Source organism: Pristis pectinata, chromosome 8 (genome assembly GCF_009764475.1).
Source record: "Pristis pectinata isolate sPriPec2 chromosome 8, sPriPec2.1.pri, whole genome shotgun sequence".
NCBI lineage: Eukaryota > Metazoa > Chordata > Chondrichthyes > Rhinopristiformes > Pristidae > Pristis > Pristis pectinata.
The window spans coordinates 47,052,649-47,068,259 of record NC_067412.1 but is presented as its reverse complement, the minus strand read 5'-3'; the positions used below and the strand labels follow the sequence as shown (position 1 = coordinate 47,068,259).

Genomic DNA, 15,611 nt, shown 5'->3' with positions numbered 1-15,611 from the left:
TATTACATGTTTATTTGAAACTGTCAATCATGGTTTGCTGCAAGTTTTTAAGTTCGATCTTGCATAAAAGCATTGCACCAGTAAAGTTGGCTGAAAAACTGTTGTTGTTATACCTTGCCAAGAGAGGGAGTGCAGAATCCCTCCAGAAACAAACTCAGGGTATTGCATTACTCTTGTGAAATGTTTCAGGGATTTGAGATTTTGACATGGTCAAGTCCTAGCCAACCACATTCACAAAATAATTTTCCACCCCTTAATAAGGAGGATATTAGGGCCAAGAGAAGCAAAGAGTTAGCCTCCTGCCAGGAAGTGAATCAAAGTATCCTCACAGCATCTGCACCAATTGAGCTCTGCACACATATTCTACAGGGCAGGACGTGAGGGAACAAACTGTGTTTTATATGGTCTTGTCAGCTCAAACATACATTTCACACAACAGCCTCTGAGAAAATGGAAAGAAAACTTGTAATTCCTGAAACAACAGGATATGGGAAAGAATTTGTTATATTACCAGACCAGTAAACCCTGGACCAAATGATCTGGAAACAAGGCTTTAAATCCCATGATGTCAATGGGGGAGCAGGATGGCCTTAAATTCGGTTAATTGATTGCTTACTGGTGTGATAAAACTACCAGACTGGTCACTTGCTTCACTGTTGTCATTTCGGTGAAATCCCCCTCACCCTCACCCGTTGCTCCTGACTCCCGGCTCTCCATGTGGTTGGCTTGCACCTTCCTTGCAAACTGCTCCTCTTGAAGTCAATCAGAGTTCAATACTAAATGCTAGGCTTGCCAGCAACACCCACACCCTGTGATGGAATGAAATAGGAGAATGCACTGACCCTGTGCAACCAGGTATCAGCCTTGGTTTAGTGGTAATCTCTCACCTTTGACCCAGGACCTGTTGCACTCCCTGACCCACATTAACACCTTCATGTTAAAAGTCTCACCCAAGCTCCCTCAACTCAGACCTCCCCCTTGCAGTAAAGTCCTGCTTTAGTACAAGTGACCCATTTATACAAAAGTAAACTTTGCACAAGCGATCTTAAGTTGAGTTGTACAAGATGGCACTGCCTATCAACTTCCCTCTCAGCAAACAAATCCCAATCTCTGCCATGTTAGACCACTCACTCATTCCAGCCTCAATTACACAGTCAAGGCTGTGGCTTCACCTGTTCTGAGTACGGAATTCTTGGAGATCCAAAACAATGGACTCCCTTTGGGAGCAGCGCCATCTCCTCTGCTTTTAAAGATGACCCTGCAGAACATGCAGTGGAAAGCTGAATGTGGTGTCCCTTATTAGCAGGGCTCTCTGAACGTGGATCTCCCAGTTAAAGTGCACACAACACCGATTCCCAGTGAAATAGTCCCCCAAAATACAACTTGGAAAGAGTTCTGCTGGTATGTGTATCCTTCATGGTGCCAGTATTCACCACTAATTCTCTACCCTGAGCATCCAATTTCTTCTAGCAAGATTTGAGCATGTTTATTTCAGACTCACCCTTGTGGGGGCTCACAGGGACAAGAGGAACCCGACTCAATCAGATGAACATGGAGGTAATTCCCTACAAAAGGTTCCTGCTTCTGGTGGGGTTCCACTGACCCTGCACTATGTCCATCTGTCCTCCCACAGTGTCAGAGTTGCTCAGCACAGAAGCAAGCCCTTTGGCTGCTCACGTCCATGCATCCATCACATCCTTTACTCCAGGGAAAACAAACCTAGACTATCAAATCTCTCCCCATAACTAAAGTCCTCCAATCCAGGCAACATCCTGGTGAACCTCCTCTGCACCCTCTCCAGTGCAATCACATCCTTCTACAGGTAGAACTTCTGCAGAACAAACTTCTGTACAAACTTCTACATATGTACTGTTGAAAGTACCCTGACTGGTTGCATCATGGTCTGGTATGGCAATTCGAATGCACAGGAACACAAGAAGCTGCAAAGGGTAGTGGACTCAGCCCAATACACCACGGACACCTCCCTCCCCACCACTGGTAGTATCTACACGAGGTGCTGCCTCAAGAAGGGAACATCTATCATCAAAGATCCCACCATCCGGGCCATGCCATCTTCTCGCAGCCACCATCGCTCAGTAGGTACAGAAACCTTAAGTCGCACACCACCAGGTTCAAGAACAGCTACTTCCCTTCAACCATTCAGTTCTTGAACCAACCAGCACAACCCTAACTACTATAGTATAACAACACTATGACCACTTTGCACTAAAATGCACTTTTGTTCTTTTGACTAGTTTTGTTCTTTCTTGTAAAAATTGTGTATAGTTTATGTTTAAAATATGATTTTCTTGTGAATGCTACTTATCTGATGCTGTGTGCCTGTGATGCTACTGCAAGTAAGTTTTTCATTGCACCTGTGCATACATGTACTTGTGCATATGATAATAAACTAAGCTTTGACTTTACAATGAGGTGACCAGAACTGCACACAACATTCCAGGTGCGGGTTAACCAATCTTTTATAAGGCTGTAACAGGATGTCCCAACTCCTATACTCTATGCCACAGCCAATAAAAGACAAGCATCACATATGTCTTCTTCAGCTTATGCACATGTGCTGCCACTTTCAGGATCTTGGCCTTGTACAACAAGGTCCTTCTGTTCATCAACACTCCCAAGGGCCCTACCACGTACTGTGAATATCCTACCCTTGTTTGTTTTCCCAAGATACATTATCTCACATTTGTCAGGACTAAGTTCCATCTGCCAGTGCTCCACCCAACTTTCCATCTGATCTATATCATGCCTTAGACAACCTTCCTCGCTATCTACAATAACACCAGCTTTCATATCATCTACAAACTTACTTAACATTCCTCTTACATTCAAAACCAAGTCATTGATGTAAATCACAAACATCCTTCTGGTACACTAGTGATTACAGACCTCCAATGAAAAAACTAATCCTCCACCGCCACCACCGTCTGCCTCCTATCACCAAGCCAATTTTGGATCCAATTTACCCACCCACCCTGGATCCTGTGATCTCCAACCCACTGGACAAGCCTACCATATGGGACCTCGTCAAAGACTTACTAAAGTCCATGTACATAACTTTGTACTGATTAGTTACTTCCTCAAAAATTCATCAAACTTATGAGGCAGGATTTCCCATGAACAAAGCCACACTGGCTATCCCTAATCAACCTCTGCCTTTGGAGGAGAAGGTAAGTCCTGTCCCTGAGAATTTTTCCCCAATAGTTTTCCTACCCCTGATGTAAAACTCACTGACCTGTAGTTACTTGGCTTATCCCTGCTTCTCTTTTTGAATAAAGGAACAACATTTGCTATCCTCCAGTCATCTGGTACTTCACCTGTGGATAACAAAGATATAAAAATGTCTTCTAGAACCTCAGTACTCCCCTCCATTCCCTCCCATAGCAGCCTGGGATACATCCCATCAGACCCTGGGGATTTGTCCACCATTATACGTTGCAGGACATCTAGAACCTTCTCCTTCCTGATGCTCCAAAACATCACCATCCCTTGCTATGGCTCATCCTCTACCATGTCTTTCTCAGAGGTGAGTAGTATTCATTTAATACATCAATCACATTCCCTGGCTCCACGTACAGATTGTACCTATGGTCCCGAAGGGGGCTTACTTTTTTCCTGGCTACTTTTTTCCTCTTAATACATTTATAGGATGTCTTGGGATTTACCTTAATCTTATCTGTCAATAATATGTGCAACAGGAGACAGGGATTGATGGTTTTCTGGATAGTGCAGAATATTGCCAAAGGATACAGCGGGATATTGATCAGATGTAGATATGGGCAGAGAAATGGTAGATGGAGTTTAATCCGGTGAAGTGTGAAGTGTTGCACTTTGGGAGATCAAAATGTAAAGAACAGGACACTGTTAATAGCAGGACCCTTAACAGTTGATGTACAGAGGGATCTTAGGGTCCATGCCCATAGTTCCCTGAAAGTGGCTGCATTGGTTGATAAGGTGGTAAAGAAGGCATATGCTTGCCTTTATTAGTCAAGGCATAGAGTTCAAGAGTCGGGAATTCATATTGCAGCTTTATAAAACTCTGGCTAGGCTGCATCTGGAGTATTATATTCAATTCTGATCACCCCTTTATAGGAAGGACATGGAGCTATGAAGAGAGTGCAGAAGAGGTTTACCAGGATGCTGCTTGGATTAGAGGGCATGTGCTACAAGGTTGGACAAACTGAGTATGATTTCTCTGGAACAATAGAAGCTGAGGGGAAACCTGACAGAAGTTTATATGAGAGACATAGATAGAGTTGACAGCCAGTATCTTTTTCCCAGGGTTGAAATGTCTAATACTAGAGGGAAAATGGAGGCAAATACAATAGAGGTGTTCAAGAGGCTCTTAGATAGGCATGTGAATGTGCAGAGAATGGACCAATATGGACATTGTGTAGCCAGAAGGGATTGGTTTTGTTAGGCATTTAGTTTCAAGTTTAATTAGTTGGGCACAACATACTGGGTCAAAGGGCCTGTTCCTGTGCTGTAGTGTTATATGTTCTATTTGCAGAAATCTGTGTCCCTGTCTAGTCCTGGTAACAGCAGCTAAAAGTGCATTTTATGGAGCCATCTGCAATCGACACATTGCCTCCTCAATACCTCAATGTTTCTCTGTGCTTTAACCAGAGCAAAAGGTCTTTCCTTCATGAATGGATGGTGATTTAACAGGATAAGCAACCATCTGTCACCAATAGGAGCAGGTATGGTAGTATAGTGGTTAGCGTAACGCTATTACAGTGCCAGCAACACGGGTTCAATTCCGGCCACTGTCAAAGGAGTTTGTACGTTCTCCCTGTGTCTGTGTGGGTTTCCTCTGGGTGCTCCGGTTTCCTCCCACATTCCAAAGACATACGGATTAGGAAGTTGTGGGCATGCTATGTTGGCACCAGAAGCGTGGCAACACTTGCAGGCTGCCTCCAGAATGCTCTACACAAAAACTGCATTTCGCTTTGTGTTTCGATGTACATGTGACTAATAAAGATATCTTATCTTAAAATCTTCATCTTGGAGCTTGCAATCATTCCACTTAATATTATGTGAATGCTTGCTGTGTCCACCTTCATTGTGACAACCAAGTATCAACCTTAAAGGAAGCCACTCATGTCAGGTCTCCAGTGCCTGCCTGGGACAAACTCTGACATAAAGCAGAGGCAGGTTTCTCAGACTCTGTGGAGCCCTCCATCTACACAAGATCGTGAGTACCTGGGCACATTTGAGAATTATAGCAGTGGTAAGTGTCAGCCATGCTCCTCTGTGGGAGTTGTCCTTCTAGGGGACATGGTTGCCTGCAGTCAAAGCCCTCCCTCATTGGCAGAGGAAAGCACTCTGGCTGCCATGGCGGTTGGATGCTGGAGAAGCAAGGTGCACGTCATAGGGCCTCACAGTCAAAGCCTCCCGGCTGTCCAATCTCAATGGGTGTTGAGGGGGCTTGTGAATGTGGGGCAATCCTGACCAGGCTGACCCCCACTCAGCCAGAATTGCTTATTGGACCCAGGCCCCAAATCCCTCTTCAGGAGCTGGTTCCACACGAAATGAGCTATCTCTCGGAAATGCCCTCCGTACTGGTCCATGCCTGTACGGGTTGCCCCTGCACACTCTCCGTCACCCTCATCTGCCATCCGGACACACTTAGCAGTCCTTTCTGCCTTCCAGCATTAGGGGTGGGGGTGGGGTCTCCAGTAAAGGTCTCTCTACACTTGGAGCTCTCTCCTTTTACATCAGGTCCTGCACAGAGCAATACCATGGAACAGGTTTTTAAGTTAGTTCACAGGCGCCCAGGTCACCTGCCATTTCTGTGGCCTGAAGGACATCATGTTCCATGTATACATTGAGTGCGAAATGTTGCAGCCCCTGTTTGAGTATTTGAAGAGGCTGCTCCTCAGGTTCTGGTTGCACTTCAGCCCCACTCTCCTAACTTTCAGCACCCACTGCAGAAAGTGGGCGAGTTGGTCAGGGGATCTCCACATTGGCCTGCTCATGGAACTGGCCAAGGCAGCCATTCATAGACCCAGACAGCAGCCCAAAGTACTGCCCAAGCTGAACGCCTACCCCTCTTCTGAGGATACGTCCGTGCCCAGGTGTTCCGGAAGAGGAAACACTCAGTATCCACTGCTCTCTGAAGAACTCCAAGACCATTAGGGACTGCAGGGGCTGGAGTACATCCCAGACAAGGATAGTTATGTTTTAATTTGAGAATTATCTATATATTCTGATCAAAGTTATGCAAGTATGTAAATGAACCTTTTTTTTATATATAAAAGAAGTGGTCTCCACACACAGGATGCCACTATATATCTGGGTCGTTGCACATCAGATACATAAAGATCCTAAAAGAAAACCAAGACCCAACTCACATGAACCTCCAGATTTTCGTTTTTAAATGAAATTGGGTTGCAAAGCACATAAAACAAGGAACAACACGATCCAGTTTCTAGGCCCTAGACTTTATCAGTGTATCTACAAACACAGCCTTGGCAAGGTGTTTTTGCGGTGAGAACTTCTGTTGCCAAAGGATTTTAGGATAAGACTCCAGCAGAAGTTGGGTCAATATTTGGCAACATAGGCTAATCATTTTCAAGGTTACCCATGTACAAACATTTCAGTAATTGGCTAGATCTTGGATCTTGTTGGATTCTGCTAATATTCTCAAGACAGCAAAATATTTTTTTAGCAGTTCAACCTTTGACTTGCGTCACCTCCCTTCAAACTGGTTGATTGATCATAGAACAGTACAGCGCAAGAACAGGCCCTTTGGCCCACCATGTCTGCGCCGCTTGATCCTTGCTTAGCAAAACAAATCAATAGCTGTTTGAGACAGCACAAGTCCAAAGCAAAACAATATATATTTTCCCAACAAAAATATTTTTGCAGTATTTGCATGGAGATTGAATCACTGAGCAATGGGCCTGGTGTTTCTGAATGCTACATATCTTAACGAGCACATAACCACACAGATTGCCACTTGCTCGGGAAGTTATGCACCATTTATTGTTGATGTGAAATTGTAGTTACTAACAAATGTAAAGTATACTTTCACCAGGCCTTCTTTCTTTCTTTCCTTTTTCAATCTTTTTATTAGTTTTCAAATTAATACAAATGGATATATAGCATCAATATTTATACATGTAATACAAAGAGATCAGGATAACAATCATGGCATAGATAATCATAAAGAACAATAAAATATAAAAAAATCTGTAGATCCAACGATCTCTTAGTAAATGAATATAATATAAAAGAAAGGAAAGAAGGCCTTCAACCTTTTGCTGAAGGTGGTCAAGAAAGTTATATTAAAATAAATTGGCCTGCTTCCTTCTGTGCTAACCTCTTGCTCTCTGTGCCATTATTTCTGGATTTAGAAAGGTTGATAAATGTGTTTTTGAAAAGGTTTTGTCCACCAGCACTCACTTTTTCAGGGATTTATTGATTTGAACTATCACCTGTATTTGTTCACACCTTTCAGTCTTCCTCTGAGTGTCTACTCTAATCCTTTGAACCTTGAAAATTTTACCATTTTCACTATACACAAAACCTTCTCTTGTGCTCAGAATTTTTCGATATGGTGGCACTAAATCCAACTTGTCAACAAAAACTAAGAACAAAATTGTTTGGATCCTTTTCCAATTGAGCAGCACCAGCTACCTGAAGCCATATTGTCCCACCCTGTTAATGATTTTTTCTGATAAAGTCTAGACCCCTTTCACCTATGTATACCACCTCTATTGTGTTCCCATAATTCAATCAGCCATAGAGTCATACAGTCAGAGAGTCAAAGAGTATGGAAACAGGCCCTTTGGCCCAACTGGTCCATGCCAACCATGGAACCCATCCAAGTTAATTCCATTTGCCCTCATTTGGTCCATAACTTTCTAAACTTTCCTATCCATGTAACTGTCCAACTGTCTTTTAAAAGTTATTATTTTACCTGCCTCAACCACTTCCTCTGGCAGCTCATTCCATATATGTACCATCATCTGCATAAAGAAAGTTGCCCCTCAAGTCCCTACTAAATCTTTCCCCTCTCACCTTAGACCTATGCCTTCCAGTTCTTGATTCCCCAACCCTGGGAAAAAGTCCAATTGCATTCACCCTATCTATGCCCCTCACGATTTTATACACCTCTATAAGATCATCTCTCAGTCTCCTATGCTCCAATATATGTCCTAGCCTGTCCAACCTCTCCCTATAACTCAGCCCCTCAAATCCTGGCAATATCCTTGTGCATCTTTTCTGCACTCTTTCTAGTTTAATAACATCTTTCCTATAGCAGGGTGACCAAAACTGAACACAATACTCCAAATGCGGCCTCACCAATGTCTTGTACAACTGCAACATAACCTCCCAACTTCTATACTCACTGCCCTGACTGAAGAAGGCCAGTGTGCCAAAAGTCTTCTTCACCACCCTGTCCACCTGTAACCCCACTTTCAGGGAACTATGTACTTGTACTCCAAGGTCCCTCTGTTCTGCAACACTCCCCAGGGCCCTACCGTTCATCTCTTCAGAAAAAAAAAGACGCAAGATGCTGGAATTCGGAGCAATAAACAAAGCTTTGGAAGAACTCAGCAGGTCAAGCAGTATTTGTGGGAGCGAGCTACATCTTAATCCAGGGTCTTGACCCGAAACACCAATTCCTTTCCCCCACAGATGCTGCTTGACCCACCGAGTTCCTCCAGCACTTTGTTTTTTTTAAGCTCTCTTCAAAAAAAAAATGGAGTTTAAAAAAAACTAAGGCCTAGAAAGACAGATGTTTCATCTAGTGCTACATAGTTCAAAACCATTTATATCAAAAGTGAAACATCATCACAATCATTTCCAGGTTTAATCAGGCCACCCCAGAAGTTCATCTGGGCAAATGCTGAGATTTCTGTGTCCATTGCACACAGAGTGATGCTATTCCCCATGCAATGTTCTTTTAGGGTGTTGCCAAGGAAACTAGTTCACATTGTTCCAAAGAGCACTTGTCATTGGGTACTCCCAAAGCAACCACAGCACTGCTGCCTCTCCAACACAATATTTAAAGGTAGCTTCCTAGAGCTGTCCCCACCCAGCACTGGGAACCCAACCCTGGTAGGTCCCTTTTAATTCTTATAATTTACCTTCTTCCCTTGGGCTACACAACACTCCCACTCCCAACCACCTATTGACCCTTCTCTTCCTCCCACATCTGCCCACTATCCCCTCCTGAAGACCCAGGCCCTTATCTCACCTGTCAAGCCCACCACGCTCCAATCTCCAGGCACTTTCAACCCCTTTCTCCCATCCCAGGCTCAGATCCAGGCCATCTCCTTTAGCTACATGAACAAACATGTGCAAAGGAAAAACAGTGGGGTTCCAGGTCTTGAGCCAAAGTATGAACTTTGTCTACACTTCTTGCTGCCTCAGTAAAGCAGCTGACATAATCAAAAACCCCACCCACCCCTGACATTCTCTTCTCCCCTCTCCCATCGGGCAGAAGACTCAAAAGTCTGAAAACACGTAACACCAGGCTTAAGGACAGCTTCTATCCCGTTGTTATAAGACTGTTGAACGGTTCGCTAGTACAATAAGATGGACTCTTGACCTCACAATCTACCTCGTCATCACCTTGCACCTTATTGTCTGCCTGGACACTTTCTCTGCAACTGTAACACTCTATTCTGCATTCTGTTATTGTTTTTCCCTTATACTACCTCAATGTACTGATGTGATGAAATAATCTGTATGGATGGCACGCAAAACAAAGTTTTTCCACTATACATCAGGGCATGTGACATTAATAAACTAATTTACAATTAATGTTGCAGTGGTGAGGTCATGACTGGAACAGCCATTGGCAAGGTGTGCAATAACTTTCTGCACTCTTAATGTTGCCTCTTAATCTTAGGGCAGGGAGCCTTAAAACTAAAAGGTGGTCATTTGTACATAGAAAGGTAAGGCACTTCCAAATTCTCACTCACACCTTGCCAATGCTATAGATTCTAAAATCTGGGCCATGTTATATTAATTAATCTATAATTAACCTAATTTGTACCTGGTCCAGTTTTGATCCAAGGTTACCTTTAGGCTACTTTCTAGTCAAATGAGATAGAATTCTATCCACGATGAAACTTCAATACGGACAGAACATTGTTACAAGATGAACTGCAGATACAGAGTTTAATTAGGCCATGAAAGAAAATGCTGAATGAATGCATTTGAGCCTTTACATATATACAAAGTTTCATTCTGATTCATGGTGTACAAGGTGTATTATTTAGGTCTACCATCATTAAAACATACACAAACTTTCACAACAGAGTGCACTCTACACGGACATTGCCACTGAAATGTAAAAGATTATAACACATCCATTCAGCATTTCTTTCAGTGTTTATCAGATAAATCTAAACACAAACAAGAACAGACAAACTTTAGCTGATACTTCTGCAGCCCAAAAGACCTTGGTAATTTCAATATAATTAACCCAGTCACATGAAAATAAACAATCAGCTCAGATAGCACATGCAAACATACTAGAAACAGGAAGCCACCCAGCTTGTTCTCCTGCTCTACCATTTAATAAAGTCAGGGCTGTTCTGACTGTAACTTCAACTTCACATTGCAGCCTAATCCCAGTAACCTTTCACCCCCTACCTTGGTCTTAAAAGTATTCAAAGACTCAGTTTCCACCACACTTTACAAGAGTTCCAAAGACTCACCATCCTCTGAGAAAAAAAATGCATGTCATCTCAGTCTAATTGCATTTTAGAAGAGTGACCCCATCAAGAATAATCAAGTTGCCTCTCACTCCTCTGAACTCCAGCAGATTCAAACCTAGCCTTTGCAACTTGTCCTCATATGACAACTCCAGGTATCCGTCTCATAACCCTTCTCTGAACTGCTTCCAATCCACTTACATACTCCATACATTGTGGAGTTGGTTATTTCACTGTCCCCTTTAACACACTTTCAAAAGTTAAGTTGTTCAAACACCATTAACTGTTAACCAAGGCCATGAAATGTATCACAGGGGATGAGCATACACTCATGGAAAGTGGTTTATGCATCACCAGCAAATACCATTCACATAAAAACCTGCTTTCTCTTAATTCAAGTCTGCTATCCCTACTGCTACTTGTTAATGCAGTTAGATTAGTGCATTCCCAAGTACTCTAGAGATTTCCAAGCCAGATCAGTACATAGCTCAGTAGCATTGGAATGTGTGCAGATGAATCAGTGAAACTGAACAGTAAACACTGGCAGTTCTACAATTAACCTCCCTACCCCAGTACTAAGTATGAGGAAATAGAATCTATGAGAAATTATCCAAAACACAGGGGCTGGGCAGAGATGGGGAGAAGAGAACTGATGTAGATAATTCATAATTGGTTTCAATGCAGACAAAAGCAGTTCAAGTTCATTATTTTGTTTAGCTTACTGATGGATCCTCTTCCACCTAATGAAGCACAAGGCACAGTGAAAAAGCCACAATGATTTTCTTCTTAATGCATTTTATAATGAACTGTTTTTTGATATCATCATTTTTTCTCTATAAAATCAAATTCATGATGTTTTCAGTGTCACTATTGCTGGATGAGCCAAGTGGTTTCCGTTCTATCTGAAGATGAAAACCCACGCCCCGCACTAGGGAGTGCTGGACTATCAGGTGTGCCATCTTTTGGATGAGATAGTCAGCCAAGGTGCTGCCACCTCTCATAGATCAGTGGCAGTATTTAAGAAAAGCAAGCCCTCTCCCGGTTTCTTGGCCAATAATAATCCCTCATCCAACTACATAGAAATGCAATTAGCTTTTTGCTGTTGGCAAGACCTGGCAGGTGCAAACTGCTTGCTGCTTTTCCCTATGTTACGAGTGTCTCTATTTCCAAAATTGGTTGTAAAACACCATGGAACATTCTGAGGATGTGAAAGATAGATTCAAGTTCCTTCTTTTCATTGTGACAATGCTAAAATGCTGCATGATCTTCAGGAACAAGAAAGTTTAAAAGAGGATAGCCACAAAACAAACTGACGTAGCTCCACACCAAAGGAGGAGTATTAGACAAAGGAAAAATCTCTAGGGCCTGAGATGTATCCCAGGCTGCTGTAGGAGGCAAGGGAGGAGACCTCTGGTGACAGAAATGCCAGATAACTGGAGGACAGCAAACACAGTATCTTTATTCAAAATGGACAGCAGGGATAAGCCAGGTAAGTACAGGCCAGTGAGTCAATCAGTGATGGGGAAGTTATTGGAAACAAATCCAAAGGGAGAGCAATAAACAGTTGACACTACTTTGTAAGGGAGGTCCTGCTCAACTAATCTAATTGTTTAATACTAGAGGGCATGTATTTAAGGTGAGGGGGGGGAAGTTCAAAGGAGATATGTGGGACAAGATTTTTTTTTACACACACGTACGCACACACAGAGTGGTGGGTGCCTGGAATGCACTGCCATGGGTGACGGTGGAGACAAATACAATAGAGGCATTTAAGAGGCTCTTAGATAGGAACATGAATATGCACAGAATGGAGGGATAGGGACATTATGTAGGCAGAAGGGATTAGTTTAGTTAGGCGTTCAACTAATTCTGCTGAAGGGCCTGTTCCTGTGCTGTACTGTTCTATGTCTTGAACCTTTCAAGGAGGTGACTCAGTGTGTCCATGAGGTTGGTGCAGTTGATGGGTTACTCCAAAAGCACCGTCCCCAGGAACACATCTGTGCCATCTGATACAGAGATTGGACTCCTGACCTGTTAAAATATAAACTCAAGAAGGTGCATGGGAACGAGAGCAACATTCTGACGTTCCGTGACCATGGCTATGCCCTGATCGCCAACAGCATGCATTTCAAAAAGCCAGCACTGCGTTTGGCAAGAATGGTTGTGTGTGCCTGTGAATGTATAAAGTATAAATCCTTCCAAATTAAAATTAATTTCTCAAAGTTTTTCTTTGTTTTTTGATATTCAAGGTGAGACCTCACCTCTTCCTTTGTTTTTAAGGTTCCGATAATTTAGGTTAAATTGAAATGAAGTGTTAACAGTTGAGTGAGCTAGGGCTTTTCTCTTTGAAGAGGAGGAGGATGAAAAATGACTTGATAGAGGTGTACAAGATGATAAAGGCATAGATCAAGTGGACAGTCAGAGACTTCTTCCCAGGGTGACAATGGTTAACACGAGGGGACATAATTTTAAGGTGATTGGAGGAAGGTATGGGGGGGATGTCAAAGGTAAGTTTTGTTTTTACACAGAGAGTGGTGGGTGCGTGGAACGCACTGCCAGCAGAGGTTGTGGGGGCAGATACGTTAGGGACATTTAAGAGACTCTTAGATAGCCACATGAATGATAGAGAAATGGGGGGACTATGTGGGAGGGAAGTTTTAGATAGATATTAGAGCAGGATAAAATGTCGGCACAACATTGTGGGCTGAAGGGCCTGTACTGTGCTGTAATGTTCCATGGCTCCAGGGATAGGACAGGGGAAAAGAACACAAGTTACAGTCAGTTATACTGATTTGATAAGGTGAGGTCAGATAGCAGCTGATTCAACTGGCCAGGGCATGGGTAGATAATTAAATCACCAAACACACAACTCCCCAACTCCGTAAAAGCTTGGTTCAGCTCATTGACCAGTTCACAGGCTGCCCAGGATAACAGACGGGTTCCATTATTACAGACGTCCTTAAATCGATTCTGTCCATAAATCCGAGAATACACAAAAACACTCAATAGGGTCACCACACCTCCACAGAGGTGGCATCAAAAGTACATAAGACTGATAAGAAAGAACAATTACTAAACGTGGAGAGACAGAGGAAAGTAGTTCTTTTGTTCTTAGGAATGAATGCACGTTGAACTTTTGAATTTAATAATATCAGGGGAGCTCTTTCGTTTGTAGGGATGTGCGTAAATCGGGTTTCCGTAACCCGGGGGAACCTGTAATCCCAGATCTAAATGCCAGCGGCTGCAGGCGCTGAAGCTTTAACCAGCCTGTCTGTGATGGAGGCAGCTCAGGGTGCCGCTAACCCCGACCCTCACCGTGACCGGAAACACCAGCCCTGGTTTTGGAGTTCACCGCTCGTGGATTTCGGAAACGTTCGCCGAGACGTCCGGGGGATCGGGGTAAACCTGCTGTCAGCCTGGAGCGGGCAGGTGCGGTCACTCCGGCGGGACGAGTCCAGGTCGCCAAGCTGTGCCGTACCCTGACCTGTCAATGCAACACCAGCTCGGCGCCACAAGCCCGGGTCAGTTCGGCGCTGCCCTCTCCCAGATTCCGTGAGTTACCCTAACGGAGCACGGGCGGCACCTCCACTCCCCAAAACTAATGCAAACTTCAACCATCCACTGAAACTCCAACTTTTTGCCCCCTTTTCTGTCCCGTCCAGAAGTACCTCCTGTCCTTACCGCTTTGGAGCCGGAGGAAGAGGCGATGAAGACTTTAATCACCATGGTTCAACCTGCAGGGCCCGCCGGCGCGAGAATGCCAGGAATGCAGAGAGAGAGAGAGCGCGGCAGAGGTACACTCAGCTCCACAGCCCCGCTCCTCGCCGCGGAAACAGCAAGTCTGGAATAAAATTTCTCAGAGATAAAATGCTCAAATCCCGGCCAGCAACGCGAGATCTTAGTCTTTGACTCTCAGAATTGTAGTCTTACATTTATAACCCCTAGGTTATAAATTTAGCTGGGGAGCTAAACTGGGTGGGTTTGCACTGGGGTTGGGATTAATCGGCCTATTCAATGTCTTTCTGGCTGACTCCTGCTGCAGGTGCAGACAGGGTGACCCATGTGGTTGGGGCATCACCCAGGGAGTCCCCGTTTTGTGAGAGTTATGGAGTCATACAGAAACAGTCCCTTCATCCCACCAAGTCAGCGAGGACCATCCACCACCCATTTACTCCAACCCCACATTAATCCCATTTTATTCCCCCTTCAGTTTTATCAACTCCCCCCCAATTTTACCACTCACAGTGGCCAATTAACTCACCAACCCGCACGTCTTTGGGGTGTGGGAAGAAACTGGAGTACCCAGGGGAAACCCACACAGTGAAAAGCTTTTGTTTGTGTGCCATCCAGACAGACCATTCCACACATATGTACACTGAGGTAGTACAAAAGGAATAAAACAGAATGCAGAATATAGTGTTACAGTTACTGTTACACAGAAAGTGCAGTGCAGGTAGACAGATAAGGTGAAAAGTCCATGATGAGGTAGATTGAGAGATCACGAGTTCACCTTTATCATACAAGAGGTCCGTTCGAGATTCTTGAGGCTGGTGGTGTGTGTTTTCAAGCTTTTGTATCTCCCACTCCCTCTCTGCCTTAGTCCTTTCAGATAAAGTCATAGAGTTACACAGCAAAAGAGAAGGCCCTTCGGCCCATCTCATCCATGACAACCAAGTTTGCCTACACTTGGCCCATTTCCCTCTACACCTTTTCCTATCCATGTTAATGAAGATAATGAAGACCTGACCAGGTAACACGCCTTCACTTTTCCTGATACTGGCAGCTACTCATCCATCTTACACTCCATGGGCATTAACTCAGAGCTGGGATTGGCACATGCTGGAACCTTGGCACCAGGGTCCTGCAGACAGGCCCAGATTTCAGGGGCAGCCAGGTGCTAGCTTGCCAACAGGTGAG

The 15,611-nt window shown here is 43.9% G+C and overlaps 1 protein-coding gene across 1 annotated transcript in view; it reads right to left on the bottom strand.

Annotated features, from left to right (window-relative positions):
* The window catches only part of LOC127573956 (adapter SH3BGRL-like), a 49,458-nt gene extending 34,890 nt beyond the window's left edge, over positions 1-14,568 (bottom strand). The window contains exon 1 of the mRNA XM_052022581.1: positions 14,376-14,568. Coding sequence (XP_051878541.1) covers positions 14,376-14,420 — 45 coding nt within the window. The 5' untranslated portion in view covers positions 14,421-14,568. The remainder of the gene's footprint in view (positions 1-14,375) is intronic.
* Between the last annotated feature and the right edge of the window lie 1,043 nt (positions 14,569-15,611).